Source organism: Cnephaeus nilssonii (genome assembly GCF_951640355.1).
Source record: "Cnephaeus nilssonii genome assembly, chromosome: 6".
NCBI lineage: Eukaryota > Metazoa > Chordata > Mammalia > Chiroptera > Vespertilionidae > Cnephaeus > Cnephaeus nilssonii.
In genome coordinates, this window is record NC_137077.1 from 30,020,625 (window position 1) to 30,032,865 (window position 12,241).

Genomic DNA, 12,241 nt, shown 5'->3' on the forward strand with positions numbered 1-12,241 from the left:
CTCCTCATCACCAGGATTTGTTAATCTTGGGGAAAGGACAATAAATTATTGGGACTAGGGGAAGGAATCAAGTGGCAGCAGCTATCTGAACAGAAGGTCTGGTGCAGGGTAGAAACTCTGACGCTGACACATGCCACTCAAAACCAGGTGTTTGCACATCAGTTAATTTCCATGTGTACTCTCATTTGTACTCATTTCTAATCAGAGGACGCGTCTTTCATTTTGTAAAAAGCACTTGAATTTGAAAGTTTTATATTATGAACGTATTTTATTATATAGCTCATAAGTGACCCAACCAATTACCAATCAAGAGTATTATTTGAATACATACAGCATGTCACTTTACCAGGGATATTTTTTATGGTTATTCAATAGTGAAACTCCTTTTTAATCATGAGATCTTTCTGGTACTTCAGCAAAAGAGCATTAGTATTGTAATACAAGTCCACCTCATATTTTTCTATCTTCCGTGCAGACTGTCCAAATTGCTCTGCAGACACTGAATTAATTGGCAACCATGAGGCATTATTCAAGGGTTGGGCTTTAGGTAATTTATTGCCCCCCTTTTTTTTTCTGAACCTCTACATGAGGCGAGCTTGCAACTGTCTTCCGTTTTGGCCTGATTTGTTGTTTGCATCTACTGTTCTACTTTTTCCTGACAATGGGACAATGGGAAAGCTGGATTATGGTTGCTAGCTGGTCTTGAGCTATCTGACCCACCATCATTGTTATTCCTCCCCTGTTGCTATCAACATTATAGCACTGAGAAAACCAAAACGATTTTAGAGCCTCAGTTGACCTAGAACTGAGATACCAACCAAGGTATTCACTGTGATGTAAATAATACTCAGTAACAACACTCAGTTGTGAAAAAAAAAAAAAATCCAAGAGCGAGTGTAGATTTGTTTTTGCCAATTTAGTTTTAGTTACATTTGAAACATAAAGATGCTTAATTACATTCAACAAGGTCTCTATGCACAGCATGAATGTGTTAGAGATGCTGTCCTTACTATAGACTATAAATTTTCTTTTTGTTATTTTTAAAAGGTATTTAAAAATTTTGTCCTTTGGAAGGCACTATTAGGTAGCAGATGCTTTATACATGTTATCTTATTTAAATGTCTAAAAGAATTTTAACAAAACATTACCAATGAAAGTTAAATCTTTAAATATTGAGATATTTATTTATTTGTATTTAACAAATTATCATCTGTGGATGATTGAACAACTTTTCAATAAGTTTTTCTTTTAATCAATAAAAAAAATTGTTACAGTCAGATGCTACAGTACAGGTGGTAACATCTTCCGATCATTAATTTGAGAAGTGCCCTTGTAAATATGCATGAATATGTATCAATATCTGGATTTAGGATAACTACTGTATTATGGGTTTTGATTGCCTGCAAAGCTAGATATAAATTCATGTTTCTGACTCATGTGAAAATGAAAATAATCATTAAAGAACGAGTTATTTAACATATGTAGGTAGTGCACATTCATAGCTGAGAACAGAATCTTTGGGGGCGCGGAATGAGAGACCTGTTTGGTAAGTATGGAAGCTGTATAAATAATAAGCAAAAGCTTATGGTGCTGATAATTTTAAAAACACCAGTAAAAATTGTTATTGCTTAAATTAACCATTTAAAAAGCACTTCCAGTCTTCCTTCTTTAATTAACACTCTTCCTCATGTCTAAATTTACTGGAGAAAAAGTAATTTAAGAAAATAGCTTGGCTTTTATTTTAAAATTATAAAATTGCTATTCACTTAGTCTCCACTTTTTAGGCAGCAATAAATCCCATTGTGATTCTTAGAAGAAGGAAATGAAACTGGTGGCATTTTCATTGTTTTAAATAATCATTCTTACTCTGCTCTCACTAAAGGAGCTCTCGTTTCACTGGGGTGGAAATCAGTTCTTATATTCACCATGCAGCTTTTTCTTCCCATGAGGAACATGACCCAGAGAAAATGGTGACTTAATATTTAACCGATCCCTTTCCGCCTCCTCTTCCTCATTGTATCTCTCATCTTCATCTTCATCTTCCACATCACTGCTCTGAGGACTGGAGACCTGAGACCCTGTAGGAGAAGGTGGTACTGAGGAAGGCCTGGGGTATTTAAATCCCTCTGTCTGCCAAACACAAAAATAAGATACAAACATTAAACAACTTCTTAATTTTCCAATATGTAAACATTTTGCATGTGCATTTTATAAAAAACATAGTTGGATATTTTTTGTGGTCTGTTCAGGAGCTTTTAATTTTTTTAATGAATTCTTTTTTTTTAAAATTGATTTCAGAGAGAGGAAGGTAGAGGGAGAGATAGAAACATCATTGATGAGAGAAAATCATCAACTGATTGCCTCCTACACACCCCCTTACTAGGGATCAAGCCTGCAACCCGGGCATGTGCCCTGACTGGGAATTGAATGGTGACCCCCTGGTTCATGGGTTGATGCTCCACCACTGAGCCACACTGGCTGGGCAAGGGGCAACTAATTTTGATTCTGGTACCAACAAGATCAAGAGAGATTCATTAAATAAATAGTTTTATTTTATTAATCATTGACTTGTGGCAGATACTATATATATGTTATTGTATTTAATCTTTGTAACAACACTCCAATAAATTTGTTTTCCACGTTTACATTAGAAAATTAAGGGTTAGAGAGGCCAAATGACTTGCCCAAGGTCATATAGCACATGTGGTAGAGCAAAGATTTGTACCGGCGTGAGAAGCTCTCCAGAACTTTTAATCTCAACTGTAACATTACACTGCTGATCGTGTTAGTCTCTATGTCATCCTTTAGATTTGCTTGATAAAATTGCAGGATATGGGCAGCCACCACTACAGAGAATCCCGGAAACGGGGCCACTGAGCTAACTCCGAAATTCCACCAGCTATTTTTAGTTCAGTTAATGAGAAAGTATCACTAGGTTTTAATCAAATTGTCCTTCCACCTAAGATTCATTGAGATAACTCATTTTATAAACAAATATTAAGCACCAAATATGGGTCAGGCATAATAATGGCACTGAGAAAACTATCAAAAACATGATCCCTGCCTTCTAGGAGTGTACATTCTTGAATGGGGAGACAAATGTATAAAACTATCACAGTACGTTACTGTATGTCAACTACTTTTATACATTGTTATTATGTCATACTTGTACAGTCATTTCACATTTCAACACTCCATCTGAAAGCAACACAGAAAAACAGCTGAGTCCTGCACTTAGGACTTGACTCAGAGGAGATGCTCAATACTTAATAGCTGAATAAGTAGATTAATGGAGGAATATAGCTGAATTACCTTCCGCCTCTAAAAAAAGATAAGCACTTATTCTTTTAAAATCATGAACATGGGAGTGAAATTTCCAGATAGGGGGATTTACAAAACCCTTTCACCTTCTCTGTAGGCAAATTTTACCTGTGTTAAAGTTCTAGATCTGTTCTGGACATCTAACATAGGTGGAATTTAAATTGTATTAGTAGACAAAATTGTTTAAGGTAAAGTGATCCTTGATTGAGAAGTTAACACTGAACTTGGAGGATCTATAACTATTAAATAAGGGTCCTTAGCTTTGGAGAATCCGTGAATTTGATGAGTTTTGTATGTGGGCCTATTTTTGCTGAGACCATGGAAAATGTCTATGGAAATTTACACGAGATATTGGCTCCTGTGAGTCACAGAAGCTAAGCTGGATCTCATACCCAATGGTATGGTTCTCATCTTCTTGCACCTAAACTATCACCTGAGGGGGACAAAGAAGTTTAGTTCTTTGACTACTATGTAGACTGCTGTAAGGACAATCCCACTGAAGAGAAATCTTGATGCTGCCTGCTTCAAGCAGTGTTTCCTATCTTACATCCTTCTAAGTGAATCTGATGCTAAGTGGCTTATGTTGTCCCATAAATAGAGTGTCTAGTTGGACTTTCGAAGACTCCCTGGTAGACACTGCTGAATGGAACATAAATGTCCATCCTGTCCAATCCCTCCTGTGGTGCTTGAATTCGGTCTGTATTACTCTTGCCAAGCAGTCACCCTACATTTAAACACTTCCTTGTATAGCAAATCAACTTCCTGTGGACGCAGGCTACTTTATTTTTGAACAACGCTCAAAAGAATGGATGTGTAATGGAATGGTTTCGAGCAAGAAGGCCGAGAGAGATTTCCTGTGGAGGTGCTTCTCTCATGACGTGAGTTAGCTGACTGTCTGCTCATCTTACACATGAGGCTACCTCGGAATCGAGGGCTTCAAGTTGGTCTGATTTGTCAGTTCCTCTATTCTTTGCTTTGATGCGGCACTATGACAAACTATAGTAGTCTGTGTATGTAGCTACTTCCAAATTAAAAGGTATTGTTAGGACTTACTGTAAAGAAGAAATTTAGCTTTCAACACCAACAAATCGTACATAGGATACTTACCGTTGGTGGTGACGTGGATTCCACATGGAATTTATCTGGAAACGCTCTGCTTAATGTCAGGAGCCTGGCATGCTGGTAATACTATGATAGAAGACCGATTCGCATATTAAAAAAAAATCTATATAGTTCAACAACCAAGTTATTATGTAAAATGTTTTTCTTTTAGTTATGAAACATATGTTTTTTAAGTGACAGATTCTATTCATTCTAAGTTTGAAAATCAGAAAAAAAAAATGACAGCTTATAGTTTTCTTATTTATCAATGACTGGGTAAAGAAACACTACAGCCCGGCTGGGGTGGCTCTGTGACTGAGTGTCAACCCAGGAACCAAGAGGTCACCAGTTTGATTCCTGGTCAGGGCTTGATCCTAGTAGGGGGCATGCAGGAGGCAGCCAGTTGATGAAGTTTCTCTCTCATCGATGTTTCCATCTCTCTATCCTTTTCCCTTCCTCTCTCTCTAAAAATCAATAAAAACATTTTTTTTTAAAGAAATGCTACAAAACATGGGAGGGAAAAGCCAGACTGGCCTTACTGAACTTCGAATTAGTGCTAAGGGGACTGAAAACACTGGGTTCATTCTACAGAGAAGCAGTATGGGGGGGCGGGGGATGACGAGACCCGAATAATCAGACAAACTAAATTTAAATCCCACTTTAGACCATAGGTAAGAAATGTAAGTCCTAAGAGCAGCAATTTTCAACTGGTGTGCTGCAAGAATTTTTAAAACATGCAATATCTAACTATTTAGTCAAGGGTACTGACCTCTTTTTCCTTAGATTGTTAAATGAAAAAAATGACATCAGCCAACACAATCATAGTCATCTAGTTTGTGAATGAATCAAAATTATATCTGTTTTTTATCTGATTGACAAAAAATATACTTTTTGCTGCAGAATTTTTATAATTAGTTTATGTGTGCCACTAGATGAAAATCACTGCCTAAGAGCCTTATCATGCTGCTTTCATTATAAAATGAAGACAGTAAGATGAATCACCCAGGGTTTGTAATGAGCACTCTGCAAATGGCAGCATCTATCATTTGTCTGGGGAAGTTTAGCAGTTTCTAAGCAGATACAATATACGAAGGCAAAGTCAGTTCATCTTTTACTAAATTATCCAGTGCTAAGATATATGAGCATCTGAGTATTTATAAACCTACTTCATGAAAGAAGGTGTTACCCTCTGCACTTGTCATTTTGAAAAACAATATTATTCCCATAACCCCTGAGCTGAGGATTAAAATCAGATTATCTCTTAGAGTGAAACAAAGTAGGGATCTTCTCTTGTTTTTCTCATCTTCATTATTTCTGCTTACCTGTAATGTATCAAGTTAAGCAATGACAATAGAATGACTAGTAAAATCAGTGTTAGATCCTGATGGACTGGCTGTTATAGGCTCGAATGAAATGTGAAGAATTGAGTTTAGGATTTTGCAAATTCATAATATGTAAAAAAAAGTACATGAAAAGTCACTGCGGTTTTAACAATTATGATACCGAGGTGACTTTACAGACTATGCATAGGATAAATACGTTTGTGGTCCAGTGGAATTTTTAAAGGGGTCCTCTGTGTTGATCACAAATTTGCTTACTCTGCCTAAGTATCTCCAGTCCAGAAGATCTGAGAGCCTCTCAGTTCGGTTCCTCTGGATAATTCTTTGGCGACGTGACTGTTTGCAAAATCCATAGAGAAACTTGGTCAGCTGATTGCAAGAATCATCCGGAGAGCGGAACCGCCTGTCAACAATGTAAATACCTGAGGGGCACAAAAGCCAATGCACAGGTAAAAAGTAGGGTTCACCTTAGAGCATTTCTTCTCCCATTTCTTAGGTTCTATGGTAGATCACATGAATTACCTATTTCCTAGCTCCCCATTGCCTCTACTTTATCTTTTCCCTTCCAAGTCTGTGTATCTTTCATCTCCTAACAGTTTATAACTGTCACCAACATGCAGCCAACAAAATTTAAAAAATAAAAATAAAAAACATCTGGCAATATAGGAGTACCCTGAATCGGTGATTCTCCCTGGACTTCTCACTAGCCAGAATCTCTGGGGTGAGACCTGGGTGTCAGTGGTTTTTAGACTCCCCAGTGTTCCATGTGCAGGACCAGGGAATTAATTGGCAATGTGTAAGCAGAGGATCCACTCATTGGAACTTGGCTTGTTGCTAGGCAACATTGACATAGAGATGGTGATAGGCAAATTCTCCAGCCATCTTAAATAGTGCAAGTGAATTTTGCTAACTTGGCATGGATCTTTTAAATAATTATGGTGACCAATATAGTTATTGTAATATTACCTCTAAGACCATAGTTATTGTAATATCCCGTCTAGATAGTAGAGGGCCAAAGCAATTCAGAAAAAATAAAAAAAGTTAAGGGCAGATTTATTTAAGTTTAACACTTCTTTTGCATTTTTTTTTCTGTTTCAATTTCATTTGTTCATTTAGCTCCTTTTGTAGTTTGTATTTTGGACAATGTATTAAATATTAATAGCATTTTTATCCTTTCTATAGATGACATAATTACCGTATTTTCCGGCGTATAAGACGACTGGACGTATAAGATTTTCCTGGGTTAAAAAGTCATCTTATACGCTGGAAAATACGGTAAAATATTTTATTGAACAAAAAAAACTGTAAACCTTCATTTAATCAGGTTCGGTTTAGAGTTAGACTCTGTAAAGACCCTGCACTTTGTTTGGTTAAGTGTCATTTATCTCTGGATTGGGTTCATGATGAAAAATCTCACCGTAGGCAGTAGGATCAGCCACATGCTCCTGCATGAAACAGCCAAAGCCAGAGAGGTTGGTTGTCACACTGGGGATACCCATCACAGTGCACTCGGCTGCCAGGGAAACAGACAAAGGCTTGGCTTTAAACCAGCTCCAGTGTCCTCTGATGCACGCAGAGGAGGAAAAAGCCCCCATCTATCTAGTAATAGCAATGTTTACTTTGTGCCAGGCTCAGTACTCAGCTCTTTACATGTATTAACTCATTTAATCTTCTCAACAACCGTGTGAAGTGAGGCTACCATTATGTCCATCTTACAGATGAAGCAATGAAGGCACAGAAAAGTTAAATAGCTTGCCCAAATTAACAAAGCCAAGGGACAGGGGAGAGGTAGGATTTCCAGCCACGTGCCCAACTCCAGAGGCCTTGCTGGGAACGGCTACCCTGTACTGCCTCTCTCAGGACTCGTTTTGCATTTCACTCCATTTCTACATATTTGGCAAGTTAATGGGGTAGGTAAATATTTTGGACATGTTTTTGAAATCTTCCTCCGCACAAATCCCTTCCACTTTCTCAGGTGCTCAGTGAACCCAGTGTCTCTCTCAGTCCTCTCTACCTTTTGGTCAAAATTTGTTTGTTTTTTGTTTTGTTTTTCAGGAAATATCAGATATGCCTTGCGAATATTACCACTCTCAGGGATATCTGCATTTGTAACAAAGACATTGTATTTGATTGTGGAATAACTCTTGGTTGGCTAGTGGGGTTGGGTAAAAAAAAAAAAAGAGAGAAAAGAGATTTCCCCATTACCCATGAAGTAGCACAACTTAAACAGTGGCCCTTTCTCCGGCTCTGCCAGTATTTCATCTTGGTTTATCTCTAGAGAGCAGTGGTTTCCTAATTTAGGATGGGGAGGGGTAGGTGGAATGGGATTATTGACCCATTTGAGAATCTGTTAAAAACTCAGTAACTCCTCCCTAGAAAAATTGTGCCTACAATTATATGAAACTTAACAGAACCTTATTTTTATTAAGTACTCATTAAGACACATGTAGTAAAATGCCAGGTATCCATGTAAGCTCAGTATATGTTCATTCAGTGAATTTAATGAAATAAGCGCTTATATTCATTGTGCTTTCTCAAAGCACAAACTTTAATGAATACTTTCTGGAGTGAATTCGAATGTGTCACATAAAACGATTATTCTTTTAAAAAATTAGAGATTTATCTAATATGCTAACACCAACCTTATAGCACTAGAGGTTTCATTATTCCTGTAATTATAGGCCTGATGAGAAGTGGCCAACTTCCTTGGGTTAATTCAAAACTGAATGACTCATTCACTATGAAGTATTTCCCAAACTGTTTCTTTCATCTAATTATGTTTTATAACACCTTAAAAACTAGATGTAACTCCTCTATCATTTCAGGTTAAGTTTAACTCTGTCCTGTAAAGCGACATTTTGCTGGAAAGTCTGCCATGAGTTATAAATCATTCTCTTTACCCAATATTAGTGATCTCCCACATTCCCTCAGTCACTTAAGCTTTGGTTTTGTGCTTCTCTATCCAATAGTAAATTAAATGTCAACTTGGAATATCACACATATATGCATGAAATAAATTCCAAAACATTCCACATCTATACATGTCACATACCTGGAGTATAACCCCATGGTTCATAGTATGACGGGAATACTCCGAGGTGACAACCTCGGACGAACTCCTCATAATCCATGGGTAACAAGGGGCTGGTTGAGGATAGGAACTCTGGGTGCAAAATCACCTAAAAAAGGAAAATTCTGATGAGAAAAAATAGGGAGAAAAAAAATTAAAGCCAAAAAAAAAAAAGGCCTACAATTTGGTTATTATAATACTGTAAAATCCTTGTGTTCTAAATTCAGGGGAGCAAAAAGCCTGGGGGTTTCTTCTCTGTTCTCAACATTCTGTGTCAGTATCTACTCTGTGGACTGTCTTTCCCTCAGACTCCAAGGTCTAGACTGGAGGATAGGGAGTTTGCATGCCATCGTTGTTCTCATGCTAAACTACACTGAGTGGCCAGATTATTATGATCTCTGAATGCATAATAATCTGGCCACTCGGTGTATATCCTATATAATAAAAGGTTAATATGCAAATTGTCCCCTCGACCAGGAGTTTGACCAGCAGGCAGGCTGGCCAACCGCCCATGTCTCCTCCCCCTGGCCAGGCTGGCCAGACCCCACCCATGCATGAATTCATGCACCGGGCCTCTAATATATATATATACTGAGTGGCCAGATTATTATGCTTTCAGAGATCATTATGCTTCTATTTCACTAAGGTCTTAACACAACACAGAATGAACCTTTAAAAATGTCAGCCACTCCCCTGCTCAAAATCCTTCAGCAGCCTCCTATTTCACTCAGAGGAATAGCCAGTGTTTACCACAGCCTTTAAGCAGTGGTGTGCTGGTAAATGTTCAAACACCAAAAATCAGAAGTATAAATATGTATTTGTACATAAGTTTATTGTCAATTTTACTGATAAAAAGATATCATTATAGTATACAATTTCCAAACTATAAAAATGCACATGCAAAAAATCTGCACACAGATGTCTATTATCGAATGTATTCATAATTCTTAAAACTTAGAAGCAACCAAGATGTTCTTAAGTAGGTGAAAGAATTAATAAACTATTAATCCAGATGGTGGAAGATGTGCTATCAAGCCATGAAAATACATGAAGGAAACTTAAATGCATATTACTAAGTGAAAGAAGCTAATTTGAAAAGGTCACATACTGCATGTTTCCAACTATATGACACTCTAGAAAAGGCAAAACCATACAGACAGTAAAAACATCAGTGGTTAGCAGGGGTTGAGGGGAAGGGAGAAATAGATAGGGCACAGAGGAATTTTAGGGCAGTGAACTATCCTATACAGAGTATCTATATATATATATAAAAGCCTAAGTGACCGTTAGGACCGGTCAACTGAACGACTGGCTGGTAGCTATGATGCGCACTGACCACCAGGTAGCTATGATGCACGCTCAATGCAGGAGCTGCCCCCTGGTGGTCAGTGCACTCCCACAGCCAACCTCCCATGGCCAGTCAACCTCCTGTGGTCCCTCCCCCTGGCCGGCTGGCTCTGATTGGCCCTAATCGTCCTTGATTGCTGGCCAGCCCGAGGGACCCCACCCGTGCATGAATTCGTGCACCAGGCCTCTAGTGATACTATAATGGTGAGTACATGTCATTATACACTTATCAAAAACACATAGAAGGTACAACACCAGGAGTGAATCCTAATGTAAACTATGGATCTTTGGTGATAGTGATGTGTCAATGTAGGTTCATCATAACAAATGTATCTCTGTGGTTGGGGATGTTGATAGTGTGTGTGGTGGAGGTGGGGGATTGGATTGTGCATGCTTGGGAGAAGATGATCTATGAGAACTCTCTATACTTCGTGCTAAATTTTCTGTGAACCTGAAACTACTCTAAAAAATAAAGTCTTTTAAAAAAACATATAGCCCTGGCCAGTGTGGTTGCTCAGTGGTTTGAGCATTGTCCTGTACACCAAAAGGTAGGTAGGGGCTCAATTCCCTGTCAGGGCACACATCCCCGGTTGTGGGTTCCTTCTCTGATTGGGGCTCGAACAGGAAGCAACCAACAATGTTTCTCTCTCTCTCTCTCTCTCTAAAATAAAATTTTTAAAAAGTTAGTTTTATAATATAATAATATATTTAATATAATATGTAATTAAATAGTATACTTAATATTTAATGATAGTATAATATAATATACTTAATATGAGATGTAATTAATATATGTTTATTATATTAACATATAATATACAGGAGCTGCAAGAGTTCAGGAATCTGGAGAAGGGCTGCGCGTAAATTGAATAAAGAGACTAGACATGAAATATAAATTTGGGAGGCATGGGGGAACTAGAGGAGGCTCCACTTTCTAGTGAAGTGGGCTCTCCGAATGTCCGGACCCACGGCTTTTTGTTTGCTGGGAAACACATGGGCTCTTTAGGAATGCAAACAGATAAAGGCTGATAAACAGGAAAAGATGATCAGGTTAGGGGAAATACCTACAGCTGTTCCAGCAGCAGGTAATAATATGCAGATCTTCAGCCCTGCTGAAGCCCCAAGATCCATCAGCCTTCTGATGAACTTCTTGCATAATTATGACCTGCTGGAATTAGCCTCCAACAGTTTATATTATTTTATATATAACTAGGGGCTCGGTGCACGAAATTCATGCACTGGGGGTGTGGGGTCCCTTAGCCCAACCTGCCCCCTCTCACATACTGGGAGCCCTCAGGGGATGTCCTACTGACAGCTTAGGCCCGCTCCCCCTAAGCCGCAGTCTGGCCTCCCTTTGTGGGAGGCAACCGGGCTGGTCAGGGGAAGGCACCAGCCCCATCACCCTGCTGCTGCAGCCACTGCCAGTCACCGCAGCCACCAAGGTGTTTTCATCAACACGACCCCAGTCCCTTCACCATGAAAAAATGACAACTTTCTTTAGGCATTTTCAAGATGTGTCTTTCATAGGCTATGACATTTCTTTCTTTCTTTTTTTTTTTTATCCTCACCTGAGGATATGTTTCCATTGACTTTTAGAGAATGTGGAAGAGAGAGGGAAAGACAGAGAGAAACATCAAAGTGAGAGGAACACTTTGATTGGTTGCCTCCTGCATGAGCCCTGACCTGGGCCCCGGCCAAGGAGGAGCCTGCAACCTAGGTACATGCCCTTGATCAGAATCAAACCTAGACCCTGCTGTAGGCAGGCCAAGGCTCTATCCACTGAGTCAAACCGGCTAGGGCAGGATATGACATTTCTTAGCCCTCCAGCAGTGGACCTTCGTTTTTTTCTCCAGAAGTGTGGTAGAAAAACCCTAGATCACCTTTTTGGATTCTTATTACCCAAGTTACTAAGAATATTACCAGTGGCATACAGGGAACTTAGCCAATGAGCAGTCAGAAAAGGTGTTTCCTCTGTAGTTCCCACCAATTGCAGGCTGGGCCCTGCCCAGGCCTAAAGCCTCTGGCCGAAGCTTTAGGCCTGGGCAGGGGACCCCCAGCTCCC

General features: G+C 38.9%; 1 protein-coding gene across 1 annotated transcript in view; it reads right to left on the reverse strand.

The window, feature by feature from the left end:
* Window positions 1-1,908: 1,908 nt before the first annotated feature.
* The window catches only part of GYS2 (glycogen synthase 2), a gene marked incomplete at both ends in the record, with an annotated part of 41,625 nt that continues 31,292 nt past the window's right edge, over window positions 1,909-12,241 (reverse strand). Inside the window, 5 exons of the mRNA XM_079774534.1 lie at window positions 1,909-2,130; window positions 4,429-4,509; window positions 6,021-6,184; window positions 7,180-7,275; window positions 8,815-8,941. Coding sequence (XP_079630660.1) covers window positions 1,909-2,130; window positions 4,429-4,509; window positions 6,021-6,184; window positions 7,180-7,275; window positions 8,815-8,941 — 690 coding nt within the window. The remainder of the gene's footprint in view (window positions 2,131-4,428; window positions 4,510-6,020; window positions 6,185-7,179; window positions 7,276-8,814; window positions 8,942-12,241) is intronic.